This window comes from Micromys minutus (genome assembly GCF_963924665.1).
Source record: "Micromys minutus genome assembly, chromosome: 1".
Classification (NCBI taxonomy): Eukaryota; Metazoa; Chordata; class Mammalia; order Rodentia; family Muridae; genus Micromys; species Micromys minutus.
The window spans coordinates 122959327-122974938 of record NC_137969.1 but is presented as its reverse complement, the minus strand read 5'-3'; the positions used below and the strand labels follow the sequence as shown (position 1 = coordinate 122974938).

The following is a 15612-nucleotide window of genomic DNA, read 5'->3' as shown; positions in this document are numbered from 1 at the left end:
TCGCCATGAAGTGCTGACTCCTAGCATCATGTGAAGAGGTAAGTGAGGTGGGACACACTTGTGATCCCAGTGCAGGGAAGCCAGACAGCTGCTCAAGGTCACTGACCACACAGCGCACCTGTAACCTACAACCCCAAGTCCCACTGAGAGATCACTCTCAGGATACAAGGTGGACAGCACTTCAGGACAAGGTCTCAAGTTCTCTTCTGGCCTGCACACACGAGTGCACTTACACATGCACACGTGCACACATGCGCACACACACACACACACACACACACACACACACACGCACCAGATGACCTTTATGATATTGTGGCACTGGTTTCAGCTGCAAATTGAAGGAAATTAGAAGTATGCCAGAGTTAACAACCAGGGATTCAGAGGAGTCTCAATCCTAGGGCAGAAACTTAAAATTGTATTATAAAGATAATGTGGCCATTCTTGGAAAGCTCGGGAAATAAGAGCATAAAGTTAAATCAATTATAAGCTCAGTGGCTAGAAGCAGAGAAGAATCGTGTTTTTAAGAGTAAAGATGAAGGTGTGCTGGGAGATGGCTCAGTGGATCAAAGCTATCACTGGCCTTGATCCTAGAGTGTCCAGCACCCACAAGGTGGCTCACGACCACTGTTAACTCATTCAAGGGGATCGTACATACAATAGATTCATACACGCATGAGGAGAGAAAACTCACACATAAAGCTACCTAAGCAAATCTAAAAATAATAATAGAGAAAAGCAGTAACGATACCAGGTTATGGTGATGAATGTCTTTAATCTCAACACACAGGGTTTCAGAGGCAAGTGGATCTCTGTGGGTTTGAGGCCAGCCTGCTCTACATAGAGTTCTAGGCCAGCCAGGGCTGCCTAGTGAGAGCCTATTTAGAAAGAAAGGAAGGAGAGAAGGAAGAAGGGAGGTAAGGAAGGAAAGAATTTTAAAAGGAATAAAAATACAAAGAATAAAAGTGAATTTTACTGGGATATCCAAGCCAGAATGTTGGAAGGATCCATCTAAGTGCAAGGCCGTGACACTTTGCTAGGCCCATTTATGCCCAGGAATAAAACATACCACGCATTTGCACCTGCTTTTGTCTGAGTATCAGATATGTCACTGACTAAGCGAGGAACACCGGACAAGCTGCTTGAACTTCATATGTCAGTCTTCCATCTTAATGCAGGAACACCCAGACCAGTGTCGTCAGATGTGGAGCACACTTGGAGTAGAGACAACATTTCACCAGGCCTTAAGGACATGCACAATTATATTTTAGCCAGCTGTCTCATGGGGTTCCTTCGTGAACATTTCTCCATGTCTGTGAGTGTTGAGGCAGCCCAGATATCTGAACAGTCTATGATCTCAAGGGACTGACCCAATTAGACATTAGGGGAATTAGTTTTAAAAGGGAGATTTTAGCACCCCATACCTCTGTCAGCTAAAAACACATGGAGTCCCCTCCACCACACAAGAGCAGTAGCATCATGTTAGAAAAACAAACTAAGGAAACAAGCTGATATATAAATCTTTGACACATCTAAGATGCCAATCATAGGGCCTGTCCTCAGAGAATCCACATCCTCTGAGTCACCTCATCCCAGAGGGATCTGCCTTCCCGTGGAATTCAACATGGACAGAACCACATATCTGACTGGAGAGAAACTGGTGTCACTAGATGAAAACTTCTAGAGGTCACACACCCTTCCTAGACATCTTCACTGGCTTTTAAGTATGTTTTAGTTATTGTTTGGTGCTGAAGATTAAACCCAAGGTTTTAAGCTTCATCCTGGCCCTAGTCCAGATCTCCCAGGGTTTATTTAGACATGAAATGAGAAAGATGTGGTAGAGGACCATTTCTCTGTTGAGTGAGAAACAGGCCCAGGACACATTCAATCATAAGCAACTGTTTCACTCATAATTCAAGTGATGATTTAAAGCGCATCCCTCCAGCCTCTACTGTATGCAGCCAGAATCATTGAATGACTGTCCTTGTAGATTAATATCGTCAGCCTGGCAGGATCTAGAATCGCCTACAAGACGGACCTCCGGGCATGCCTGTGGAAGACCATCTTGGTTAAGTGAAATGTGGAAGGACCGTGCTGAGAGCATGACTATTCCCTGGGCAGGGGACCCTGGCTGGTGTGAGTGGAGAAAGCAGCCAGGTACCAGCATACACCCTCATCGTGACGTGAACCTCTGTGTCGAGCTCCAGCTGCCTTGCTTCCCCCACTTGAAGAACTGTATGTACCCTGAACTGTAAGCCAGAAAAACCCATTTCCCCTAAGTCAGTTCTGTGGGGCATTTTATTACAGCAAAAGGAAAGGAAACTAAGACACCTAGGTGTTTACTTTTCACATTAATAGGGGGCTCATAGGTGTGGCCACTTCCTTCTGAGGGACAGAGAGCGGGCGCTCAAAGGGCGCTGGCAGATGTAAATTTGCCTGCACACAATGAAATTTCTGACCATTAATTATAGAATCCTATTGTTTACAGCAACTGGGAAGGTATAGACCTCACTCTGCTAAATGAGGCAAGCCAGTGTAGAGAGACTCTAAGCAACACCTGTCAATTAAAGTCTACAGCCAATGAGCTGAGGCAGAAAATAGGAGGTGGGACAATAGTAGGAAGAGAGGATTCTGGGAAATAGGGAATGGTGTGAGATTTAGGCTGAGAAGGCTGAAGAGAGGAATGTAAACCAGCCAGCAGGTGGCTGAACTGAGGATAGAATGAAACCCAGGAGAGGTAACTAACCATGTGGAAGGTATAGAACAATTACAATGGGTTAAGGGAGTCACCAGCTGGCCAGGTAGTAAGCTGAAGCTTATGGCCAAGGCATTTATTAATAATTAGTCTGTCATCATTCTGCGAGCAGGGGCTAAAAGAGGCTAAACATTTTTTTTTTTTTTACAAGCCAGGGACAAACAGATATTACATGCTCTTAATAGAAGTTAGAAAAAGAAAAAAGAAAAAAAGCCCGAAGTTGATCTCATTGAAACCGAGAAGAGTGACCACTAGAGAGGAGATGGTAAACCGAATATTGTAGGAGGCTGGATGCTTAGAAGTGAGTCACACAGGAGAAATTCTACTGCTCTTGGTAGGCAGGGAGACTACAGTTCACACCTGACATGTTTTATAAAGGAATTTGGAGGTTTCCAAGACAAAGAAATAAACGTTTGAGATGGAAACACTCACATACTATTATCAATTATTACATTATCCCCTGAAAATGTAATTATTTTGGGTCCAAACGAAGAATTTTTATATTTATTTGTGGGCATGTGCACAGGCCTGCCAATGTACATGTGGAGAAGACAGACTATGGGGGTTGGTTCTCTCCTTCCACCATGTGGGTCCTGAGATCTAAACTCAGGTTGTACCTGCTGTCACCTTGCTGGTCTCAGAAGTTTCAAAGTGCCGGCATCACAGAAGCTAAAATACCAAGGAAGGGCTACCGACGCAGCTCCGTTGTCAGGGTGTTTGCCCAGCATGAACAAAACCCTGGGTGTGACCCTCAGCATAGCATTCATAGTGTGCTAGCACAAGCCTGCAATCTCAGCCCTTGAGGAGGGCCGGAAGACCCTGCCTCAAGACACAGGGTGAGATGGCTCAGTGGATAGTGTTTTGCTACTCAAGCATGAGGGTACAAGAACCCACATGTGTTAAGCACATTTTCTATCACTGTGATGTTAGTAAATGTAACTCAAAGAGGAAGGGGTTTGTCTTACAGCTTGCAGTACGGCATCTCAAGAAGTCAGCATAGGACCTCAGGCAGGAGCTGATACAAAAGCCATGTTAGAGTGTTGCTTACTGGCCTGCTCAGCCTGCAATCTATACATCCCAGGACCATCAGCCCAGGGGTGACACCCACAATAATCTGGGCCTTCCCACATCTATCATCAATCAAGGAAATATACCACAGGCTTGTCCACAGGCCAATCTGGTTGGGGCATTTTCCCAAATGGAAACTGCTCAGATTTCCTTCTTCACAACTGATTCGGGCCTGTGTCAATTTGACTAATATTAAACCAGCCAGCATACCACACAAAGATTCAGTAGCACACACCTGAAATCCCAGCAAATATGTCTACAGCGAAACGGAAGGCAAAGACAGGCGATTCCCAGGTACTTGTGGAGCAGCAGCAGCAAGAATAAGTCTCTGTTCTCAAAGTGCAAAGCAAGGACCAACACCCAAGGTTGGCCTCTTCATACAATACACGAAAATGGCACTTAACCACTGTATTTCTAAGTCATTAATCAGGAAACCCTTAAACAAGCCCCAATCAGGACCCGGGAGACCACTCCGTGAGCAGAGCTCTGATTGAGCAAGTGCGATGACCTGAATTTGATCCCAGAACCCACATAAAACCCAGATGCAACGGTGTGAACCTGTAGACTCGGCTCTTCTGCACTGAGATGAAGTGGAGGCAGACAGCTGGAGTCTCCCACGTGCAGCCTAGCAACGGTAACCAGACTGTGGTGGCGAACAGACTCCTGAAGAGCTGCTCTCTGGTCTCCACGTGTTCGCTGTGGCATTTGTGTGCCTGCGCCACCCCCTCAACTAAATCTTAAGGGGAAAAAAAAAATCTAAAAATCAAGGACTTGCAAACTGCCCATTTGTTTTAGTCCTGCTCAAAACGATCCAGTCCATCAGACTGAAGAGGAAAAGTTAGAGCAGTGGCCACTGTCGAAAAGAGCCCAACACAATGTGTCATTCTGGCCTGAGAGGTGGTGGTTCAGTGAAGGCACTAGCAGGCTAGAGATCCTCAGCTAACGAACGGGGTTAACAGGACCGATTTTAATATGAAAACAACATGAAGCATCAATACAGAAAACTGGGATCCACTTTATGGAAACTGTTATGAAAATTGCTTACTCATAACGTCCCTCCCTCCCTCTCTCAGGACACAAGCCTTCCTCTATAGCCTAGGCTAGCCTGAAACTTGTGGCAATCCTCCTGCTTCAACCCCCTAGTGCTAGATTATAAACTTGAGTCAACACCCAGCCTACATCAAACTTTCAAAATGAGTTTCTACAGGTGTGCAAAGAAATGTCAGTGTACGGAATTCATGTCTGGATTAAACACCAAACTATTTTATGGTCATCTTACCTGCATTCGATGGAAGACATCTGTCTGTGTGTAGGAGGGGAGGTATAAGAGGAAATAAAAACCAGTCGATACTCTCACCAGCAGAAAAGTTTTATTCTTCCTCTTAAGGACTAGACAAACCACATCCAAGGCCATAACTTACAGACAGAAACCAAAGAGACCGTAGAGAGCCAGGTACAAGACACGGGAGGGGAAGTGCTCAGCTCTGTAGGTGACAATGGTGTAGCTGTGACAGAGCTCCTGGTGGCCTGGGTGGTGGAGGGGACGGGGCCGTAGAACGCAAGAAGACAGCGGTGGTTAGAAGTGCTAAAGCTGCAAACCAAGGGTGGGGCAGCGCGCGCCTGCCCAGGGAAAGGGGAGCGGCTGGTTCTCTCTCCCCAGACTTAGGCTGCTTTGCAGAGAGCCACTGCGGAGAAGCGGACCTCTCCCTGCTCACGCTCAGTGAATTCTCTGCAGACCTTGGCAGCATCCTGAAAAGGAGGGGCGGTGTTAATACCCGAACAGAACCTGGATAGAAGCTCCAAAGGGAAAAACATTTCCAGTTCACCCTGACTGACTTCAAGAGAGGTCAGGGGCAAGAGAAAAACCGGACTCTATACCACAGGCTCGACTTTAACCTGGGCTCCCTCACTACAAATGACGTCATGTTTCTGTGCCATGTGCCTGGGTTGGTATAACTTGGTTCACTGCTGCTATGTGGTGATCAGCTCTTTGATGTTCCAAAGCCGTGTCCTTTATGAAGAAGGGTCTCAATGTACACTGGACAAGCACCACGCTTCCACCACTGAACTCACAGCGACCTTGAGCATCAATCTGTCTTAAAGGGCAAGGAGTCTCACTTCCTGCATCATGGAGGGGACTCAAACAAAGGCACAACTCAGAACCCAGTCCAGGAGTCAGTCAACTGCGGCCTATGGGCCAAACACAGCCTCTCTTGCCTGTGTGGTGAACAAATCTTTGGCAGACACAGGTAGCCATGTTCATTTAGGACGTGTCTAGCAAAAGTAGCACTGGACACTTGCCACAGAGCCACACAAAGCCTGAATCCTTCCCTTTTGGCTCCTCCTGGATAACCCCTGCTGACCCCTCACCGTGTGCACACCAAGCACTGACAAAGACTAGCTGCTGTTGCTCCAAGTCATACCTCACTGTCTTATGTTTTATCCTAAGAAATAGCCTTTGTAACAGCACAAGGATTCCACCCTGGAGACTGTTTTAGGTTAAAAGGGCACCTACAACAGTTCAGAACTAAGCTTGCAGCAGTCACTTTTCTAGCAGGATGAATATGTCATGGTCCTTCTTTTAGCAGGTGTTTTATGTATACAGGTGTTTAACCTGCATGCATGTCTAGGTGCCACTTGCATCCCTGGTGTCTGTGGAGGCAAGAAAGGGGCATCGAGTTCCTGGGAATGGAGTTATACATCATTGTGAGCATCACATGGTGCTAGGAATCAAACCCAGAGCCTCCGCAAGTGCATCAGCAGCTAAGCCATCTCTCCTGTCCCTTATTTTAGCTGTATGTCGATGTGTGGGTTTGTGCATGTTTGTGGGTGCCCTAGAGCTAGAATTACAGGTAGCTATGAGCTGTCTGGATGTGGGTACTGAGAACTGAACTTGGGTCCTCCACATAAGCAGTGTAATATTAATATTAAACCATCTCTTTAGCCAAGTGATCCCGAATCGTCTGCTCTCCAACACCAGTAGGTTAAGTGAAAAGAAAATATATAATTTACCTAGCCGAAATTTGTAATATATACCCAACAAGGCTGAGCCATACCCAGAAGCTTTGAAGGATTAGGGAAGGCGGAGAGAGCAGATATTCCACTCTTCAGTGAGGGTATAACCCAACAAGACGACAATGGCTACCTGAATCCCACACGCAAGCCCCGAGATTGCTTTCAAGCCAATTCTAGTCAGGGCTTTTTGTTGAAGGATCCTGTTTAAAAACCACCTGCCATCTTTAAGCCCTAAACAATGCTATCAGCCCACACAGTGATACAGTGATCCCAAATGTCAGCACAAGAAGGGTATCTGTGGTGGAGAGGCACTTGGCAGATTACCTGCAGCAGAGTCTCCGCTGCGCTGGCGCCATGGTTCACTGGAAAAGGCATTCTCCCATCTAGAACAAAGAAGCCAAACGTGTCAGCTCTCCTGTGCCTTTCCAGAATACGGTAGCTTCCCAACCCAGAAGGATTTTTACGATTCGTCCAAACGCTGCTACCATCCCAACAAGGGGAGATTGATCTCAAAGCTGCAGGATACACTTCGACTCAAGCACACCTGGGTGGTCACTGACAATTCCAGTCTACAGGTGATGAGATCACACAGACCCAACACAGCTACCCTAACAGGAGGAAGTAACTGTACCCGTGTTTTGGAGAAAACTGCAAAGAGTCAGGCAGTCTCTAAAGAACAGTAAAGACTGCTCTGGTTTCCAACTGCCCTTTTGTGACTGCTGACTTTTTCTCATATCCTTTGCCCTTGGGAGCCTTGAAGTCTGAGGTGATGCAGCTGCAAGCCTTTCTCCATTAAAAGAAAATGGATGGATTTCCCAAGATGGCCATTACTTTTTATTGCTTCAAATAGAAAAGATGCCCAACAGACCAAACTCACTGTACAACTTGAGCATGGTGGTGCATGCTCTTAATCCCAGCACTTGGGAGGCAGAGGCAGGCTGATCTTGGTGAGTTTGAGGCCAGCCTGCTCTAGATAATAAGTCACAGGACATTCAGGGTGGGTGGAGACCCTGTCTCAAACAAACAAAAATCTTAAATTCACTTTACAGAAACAAGTTAATATTCGGGTACTGGTCCTTGTATGAAATATTAGGGAACACAAGAGAGTTGGGTGAGGAGTGCCATGAACCCCTACAATTATGATCCCAATCTGTCACTGGCTTGTCACTCAGTTGTCTGAGGAAGGTAATCTAGGTCCACATAAAGCCGGCCCAATGTTCTCATTGGAATACACATTTCTGGCGTCATAAATCACTGCACACCTACTGCCAGAAAGTCACATAACACTGCGAGACCAAGTCTGAACAAACAAACCACAGGGGATCCCAGCGGAGCGCAACATACCGAGCTCATAGAGGTGGCCGTCCACATTGTTGAACAGAATAAAATGGAAATTCACTTTGTCTTCTACCTGAAGAGAGTCAAAAACAAAAACTTAACGAGGTAGCAGATATGCTTATTAAGAATACATTCTTGGGCTAGAGAGATGGCTCCGTAGTTAAGGAATACTCATTGCTCTTGCAGAGGACCTGTGTTCAGATCCCAGCAGTGAGCGGTGACTCACAGTCACCTTAACTCCAGTTCCAGGGAATTTCCTGCCCTCTTCTGGCCCCAAGAGGCACCAGGCTCACACGTGTTGCATACACACACGTACGTATACATACATGCAAGAAAAACACCCATAAGACATAAAATATAAACAAACCTTTTAAAAAAATAAATTCTCTTACTATCCAAGTTGAATAGACTCCAAATGACTTGCATTTAAACCTACTAAGGCAGAAACACTGGAAGGGCTGGGCCAGCTCTGCGGCCTATGCTTTGTAATGGGAAGGAATCAGGCTTAGGGAAGGGTCTTACCTGTTAAGTCTAGAAGAAAGTGTAACAGAGCCCCTGGCTTCTAAGTTAAAATTTGCATTTGACTTGAGACTTGAAAGTCTAAATGGTTCTCAACCTTCCTGGTGCTTGTGACCCTTTAATACAGTTCCTCATGTGGTACTGACCCCCCAACCATAAAATTATTTTATTGCCACTTTGTAACTGTAATTCTGTTCCGTTATGAATCATAAACATCTGATATGGGATCCCCCACAAAGGTCGTGACCCACAGGTTGAGAACCACTGCTTTTGAAGATCTGTTCACACTGTGGCCCATTTCTGCTTTGGTGCTGGAGTTGAACTCTCAGGCTCTCACAGGTTACACACACACAGGAACAGCCCACTGGCACAGTCTAATTGCCAAGTCGATTCCCGAAACTACTTGAGGGGTACAGATCAAGTCTGGATGTTACAAGAGGCGAAGTCTCTGGTCTCAGCCGGCCTGGGTTAACAACACTTGAACGCTCCACTGCTGTCAAGATTCCTGTAAATACCTCACAGGAAACAGGGCGCCTGGCCCACGTCTGTATATGCACTTACCCGGCACTGGCCCTCCTGGGCCACGGAGTCATGGGCTGCCTGGATAGCCTGTGGGAGAGAGGAAGCCATTAGCACGCTGCCATCCAGAGTCACTTAAAAGCGTTTGCCACAGAAGCACTTTCTACCTCGTTCTTCTCGAAACACTTGGCTCTGTCTTCGGGGGACATCTTCTCAGTTTCAGACAGAAACTGTTTCAGGACTGAACCATCCTCTTTGGGAAAAAAAAACAAACCAGCGTCAGCACAGATGAAGTAGTGGGAGCGGATGCACACTGGCAACCACTTAGGCCTTTGCACAGTTGGTCCTATGAGCCACCCCCGTGGCCTCCAAGGACATGGATGTGAGGGTCCTTTCTCTCGGGCTAGCTTCCCAACCACTTCCTGCTGCTGCAATCAGGTCAGACACGGGGGTCCGTGACACCACAATTCTTGTCCTACTCCTCAAATTTCAACACTTCCTTACAGCACTTCTAGTTAAATCACGTGTTTGTGGGAGCCTATGTAGCCCCTTAAAAGTAGAGCCTACCCTGTCTGTGGCTCATGCTGTACCACTTAACTCAATGCAAGTTCTTTTTAAGAGACAGGATTTCTCTGCACAGCCCTGGCTGTCCTGGAACTTGCTCTGTAGGATCAGACGGGCCTCGAACTCAGAGATCTGATTGCCTCTGCTTCTGGAGTGCGGGGACACCTACCCAGCACATCTACCATAGAGAGAGAGAGTGCCACGGTAACATAAGTCCGGGTTTTTATTTCAGAGTAGCGAATGGAATACAGACGCCACGATGGAAATGTGGAAACCTGTACTCTCCTTTAGAGCCCAGTGCCCTGCCTTCGGGGTACACATTGTCCCTGTTCAATGGTGGTTAAGTGTGGGGAAGCAGGAGAGCCAGCTATCATTAAAATAACTGATTTTAGATGACCTTGGTGTTAACCGTCAGCTCCAGATGTAACAAATCAGTTACCGACATCACTTCAAAATCCGGAAAGCTGAGGGCTGGCTCGGTCCTATGGTACTTTCTATCCCTGGACCTGATCCTCGGCACTGAGAAGGAAACCAAAACCTGAAACCAGTGGGGATACTCTTAACTCCATGAGAAGGGCTGAATTGAAATAACTTTTGAACCTTAGCACTACCATGGTCCTAATATTCCATCACCCTGATCCCAGGACAAGATGTCACAGAAGAAAAGGCCCAATGCAGCTTTCACCACATCCACACTTGAAAAAAAACTAAGAGACCTAGGTACTTACAAGTACTTCAATTTAAAAAGTAAATAAGGGTACTTTTTAAGTATGAGCATCTTAGTGAAAATACTTTTTTTTGTACAGGTGTGTGTGTGTGTGTGTGAGTGAGAAAGAGAGAGAGAGAGACAGAGAGAGACAGAGAGAGACAGAGAGAGAGAGAGAGAGAGAGAGAGAGAGAGAGAGAGAGAGAGAGAGAGATCAACCCCAAGGACTTGTACTGTTAAGACAAAAACTCTACAACTGAGCTATGTTTCTTGAACACAAGTCCCTCTGCGGCCTTGCCTATGCTCACATGATTCTCAGTGTCTGGAGTAGCTGGGACTGCATGTGACCTGCAGGAGTAACAGTGCCAAGGATATTCAATCCGTAGCCATTTGCAGCCCCTCATCACTTTCTACAAATAAAGTTTTCATTGAACACCCATGGGCTTCCAGCATCACTACGGCCAGTTTTCAGCTACAGAGTCAGAGCCTGCATAGCTCTCCAAGCCTAAAAGGTTTGCACTCTGGCACTTTTAGAAACTTGGCTAAGTTCTGAGTGTAACATTCCTTGCTGGCTCCTGTGCCTTTCACAGGCCTAAGGGCTCAGCGATCTTCCTCCTATGCCCCATTCCGCTTCCAGTGGAGGGGGGGCTAGACCTTCTACCTGCTTTGCTCTCAGCTGCTCCCTTCGGGGTCTCAGCCTGCTGCTACACCTTTCTGCAACAGCAGCTCTCCGTTCTTATGGTCTGTCAACTATGAGACATAGAACTGCTATAAACAGGATCCCTATTTTTCTGGATGTCACCATTAGCTCCTTACAATTTTGAACATAAAATATACATACATATATATATATATATATACACACACACACACAAAATGTGTATACATATATAATATATATGTGCATATATAACATATATAATGTATACATACATATATGCATATATTATGTGTGTATGTGTGTATATGTATATATAAATATATAAATTTTTACATCAGCTGGCCCTCAAGTATCCCTTTTCTTTCACCTAAGCCCATAAAGTTGGAAGAAAAAGGAAATTACACAGAGGGCCCACCCCTCTTAGAGAATTATTTTCCCTCAAAACAGAGCTCCCTTCGTGGCACTGTATCTGTGTTAAGTGGTGATGTGATTTAACAGGCTTCAAACAACTTTAAAGATGAGCGTAGAACACACACCTCTAAGTCCCAGTAGGAGGCTAAGGCAAGAGGATTGCCTTGAGTTCAAGGACAGCCAGGTCAGAATTACAGTCAGTGAGGGCCCGTCCTGTCCCACCTGAGTTTATGTGTTTATATATTGCTGAGATAAATGGTCACGGTAAAACCAAACTATTTGAACCCCATGTTTCCAGTTTAAATATCAGGTGACTTAGGTGGTGAGTGGTCGCCCCAAACCTAAACAGGGTCTCCCCAAACCTCTATCAAGTAGAAGAGGACCCCACCAAGCTCTACTCTAAACCCCCACAGGCATGTGGTGGCATGTGCCCACACAAATAACTAGAAAAAAATAACAATGACCAAATTATTAAGCCACAAGTACCAAATTCCAGTTTGTCTTGGTTATTGGCCACTGCATGGATCAGCCCAATGGTACCACAGGAGTTGCCGATGGTCTGCTTCATGAAGTAAACTTTAGGGCTAACTTCTTGTCCCTTCAGTTCCTCAATTTGTTTTTTCCTGAAGTTTTCATGCTGTGAGTGGGGAGAAAAACATTTGTTTTCATCTCAATGAAAACTTAAAGCAGATGGCAGCCCAGCCGGTTCTCAAGAGATAACAGTGGCATGTGTGACCGAGAGCAAGGGCCATGGTTCTAGATGCTGTTCAATGTCCAGAGAACTGTCTCCCTCCCACACCCAAGCAGGCTACAAGGTCCCACCGAATGCTGCACTGCAGGCCCTCCCCTGGATGCGGCCCAAGACCGTCTAGACACCAGACAACCTTTAGCTGGAGGTGGGGTGTCACAAAATCTGCAAACAGAGCTCCACTCAGGGTTGTCTCCCTTCAGGGAGAATGATGACCATTTCATACAGTCTTCTAACGGAGCTTTGATCAATACCCAATGTTAACACCAGCTGGTGTCTGCCTCACATTCTCTAACTGGTCCATTTGTGTGCACGTCGATAAGAGTCTTTCAACACGGTTTGGAATGAACAAGCAGGTGCAAGGACTGAACTATGATTTAAACAAACAAACAAAAACAAAAACCCTTTCATTTTTGTAAAAAATAGGGACTGGTTTACCCTTGCCAGAAATACAGGGGACATTCGAACCAGAAGACAGATTAGCAATTATCTGGGGAGGCAGCTATCTGAACAGATTTCCTCCAAGCATTGCCAGCATCTTGTAGGACACTGTCCATCCTCTCACTAGTGAGTTTGGAGGGCCTGAGAAGTTAGGACTTGCCAATCAAAAGCAGATATAGAGAATTCACACAGCCCATTGGCCAGCTCAGTCCCGATTCTAGTAGCCTTGTGTCTGCCATACTGGGAAATGAAGTGTGCATTCACTCTGTGGCTGAGAGAGGACGATGAACTGAAACTCGGATGTTCTTGCTTCGCACTGACTGTGGAGGGTTTTCACGCCTCTCAATGCTAACCAGCTCCCACTGTAAAACAGACTACCACTGTGTTCTTACCTAAGGATCATTCCCGGAGCTCATCGCCACAAAGTGACTTAAGATGTTCACTAAGGGTTCCCCCAACATAACCTTAGTAAGGATGAGATGCTTCCTAACCCAGCTTGTGGACAGAAGTCAAAAACATAACCTTCATTTTCCATTTAAAAAAAAATTCTTCAGTTTTACCCATCACGTGCGCAGAGTAAGTACTCAATACATAGGGCAGATTAGACGGCAGCTAAAGGACCAAACAGCAGGCCAACAAAACTGGAATGCTCTCTAAAATGATCCACTGGGGCCTGGGAAATGAGACCAGTGAGCAGTTTCAAGCGAGCGGGCTCACCACTGCCTCCCACAGGCCTTGTCTGGGCCCTTCTCAAAACCCCCAAGTCATCATGGTTGCTCTAGAGAGCAGTTCCAGAAAACTGCTACAGTCTGGGGGAAGGCCCACTTTAGTTCAGTCAAGGAAGCCAATCAGACTTGGAGTGGTGGCAATAAAAGCCCGGACTACAAAACATGTCACCGAGATCTTCCGAAGCTCCGTGTCTGAACTCAGAGACCATTTGCTAGGAGGAAGGCCTAGAACGTTCCATACAGTCTAGTTCGGTCAAAGATGTTTCTAGAGCACCTGTCCTTAGGATGGTATTTAATTAACCCCATCCCATCTAGAGTCATGGCAGAGATGTAAATGCCTCTAAGTTTTGCCAATTTCATCCCCCTCTTAAATCATTAGGCAGCTGAGGAAATCAGACAATGCCGTGATTTACTGGGACTCCACAGACTGCAAGACAACTCATAATCCACTGTTTTGTCTTTATCTGATGCATCCCTCCACTGTGGAAGATGGAAGACCGTTTCAGAAAAGGAAAGGCATTTCCGTGACTGTGCTGGAGGAGCCCTACTTCATCGAGCCACAAGGTCAGAGAGGTAGAGCCAGTGGCTGAGAAGCCAGTGATTCAGCTTTCTAAGAGGACCGTTCAACAGTGTGTCTGCCGGGAGGGGGGAGGGGAGTGGGGAATCTACCAGAAAGGCAGATGGAGGAGGCAAATTAAGAGAACCCTTTTGACTTAAGCAAGCCAGGCCCGAGTCAGTTTACAGCTAGAGGGACCCGGCCCACTCACAGCCCTTAAAAGGGAACAGCCCTCCGCAAGTGGAAGAAAGGCAAATAAGTAAAATAAATAAATAAATAAATAAATAAATAAGCAAGCAAGGAAGCAAGTTGGAGTTCTTTCTCTGGATAATTTTTTTTATAATTTCTTTTTTTAAAAATCGATCGATTTGGGATCAATGTACTCTTCCAAATTGAGAGGCAATAAAGGCCATTACAATAGGTATCTTGAAAATGCAGGTACTTCTCACCCTAATGGGGGAAAGGGGTACAGGGCGAGGTAGGAACACATTCCGCAGCACCCTGCATCAAATGAGACCAGCCCATCACAGACCTTTCCCTACCTGGGCCGTGAGGGGAAACAGCAGCAGCAGGGCGCAGGCAGGGGATGGCACTGAGCCCAGAGTCTCCTCCTCCAGCCCTAGCACGTCCGCAAAGCGCCACTGGCCGGCGACCCCCAGCTTGGCCAACACCTACAGGAAAACAGCCAGACAAATGATGGGCACCTGTTAGGGGGCGGGGCCAGCACGAGCATCTCGCGTGCCGCCCTCCCACCTCCCCAACCCCCCAGCCCCCACCAAACACACACACACTCGGGTCCCCACCCGAGTCTGGGAGGAGCCTCCGCGGCGTCCCACCCTCCGTGCCGCGCAGTGACACAGCACAAAGCTCAGCCCACACGTGGCTCGCGCGAAGCCCTTGGACCAGAGTCCGGCTGGACGTCGCCACGCCCTCGAGAGCTGTTCCCCGAGCTCGCTCCCGTCGGGGTCCATCCTCAGTCACCTCCCCGTAATCGGTCTCAGTGCGCCCCCCCCCCAAAAAAAGAAAAAACCCAAATAACACAGGGCAGGGACGACACCCAGCGGGCCGCCCCAGCCCAGCCACCTCCACTGCACAGGGCGCGGCCGGCTGGGCGTCTCCAACGATGCTCCCGGGGGAGAGGAACAGAGACTGCGCGCCACACCACTCACTTTGTTCAGCATCTGAAAGGGAGAAAAAATGCAAAGAGGGGGAAAAAATGACAATAAAAATAGATGACTCAGCTGCCTGGCTGTAGCTAGGGTCCAGCCTTTTGCTCCACAAGGTGGCCCAGCAGCTACGCTTACCTCGGGGTTAATCTCCATCGGTTTCAGCTGCATCTTCGCGGACAGGGAGGTCAAACAACCCAGAGGAGCCGAAAAACAGCCAGTGGAACCGCCCAGGAGGCCCTTATAAAGCGCTGGCCACACTCACTGGGAAAACCTGAGCAGGGGAGGCAAGAGGAGCATCAAGCCGAGGAGGCAGGCCAGGAGGGCTCGAACCCCCCCATGCACCGCACAGAATGGTACAGCCGATCCCCCAAACCTTGCAGTCTCACTCGCCCGGTGAGCTAATCTGGTGGTTGT

General features: G+C 47.2%; 1 protein-coding gene across 1 annotated transcript; it reads right to left on the bottom strand.

Moving 5' to 3' along the window:
• Positions 1 to 5280: 5280 nt before the first annotated feature.
• On the bottom strand, positions 5281 to 15366 carry UCHL1 (ubiquitin C-terminal hydrolase L1; the record flags this gene model as incomplete). Its single annotated transcript, XM_080908713.1, has 9 exons — positions 5281 to 5572; positions 7163 to 7221; positions 8183 to 8249; positions 9257 to 9304; positions 9382 to 9467; positions 12043 to 12193; positions 14572 to 14700; positions 15199 to 15210; positions 15334 to 15366. 9 exons carry the CDS (start codon positions 15364 to 15366, stop codon positions 5486 to 5488), a joined length of 672 nt encoding a protein of 223 aa, XP_080764839.1. The 3' UTR covers positions 5281 to 5485.
• Positions 15367 to 15612: the final 246 nt, after the last annotated feature.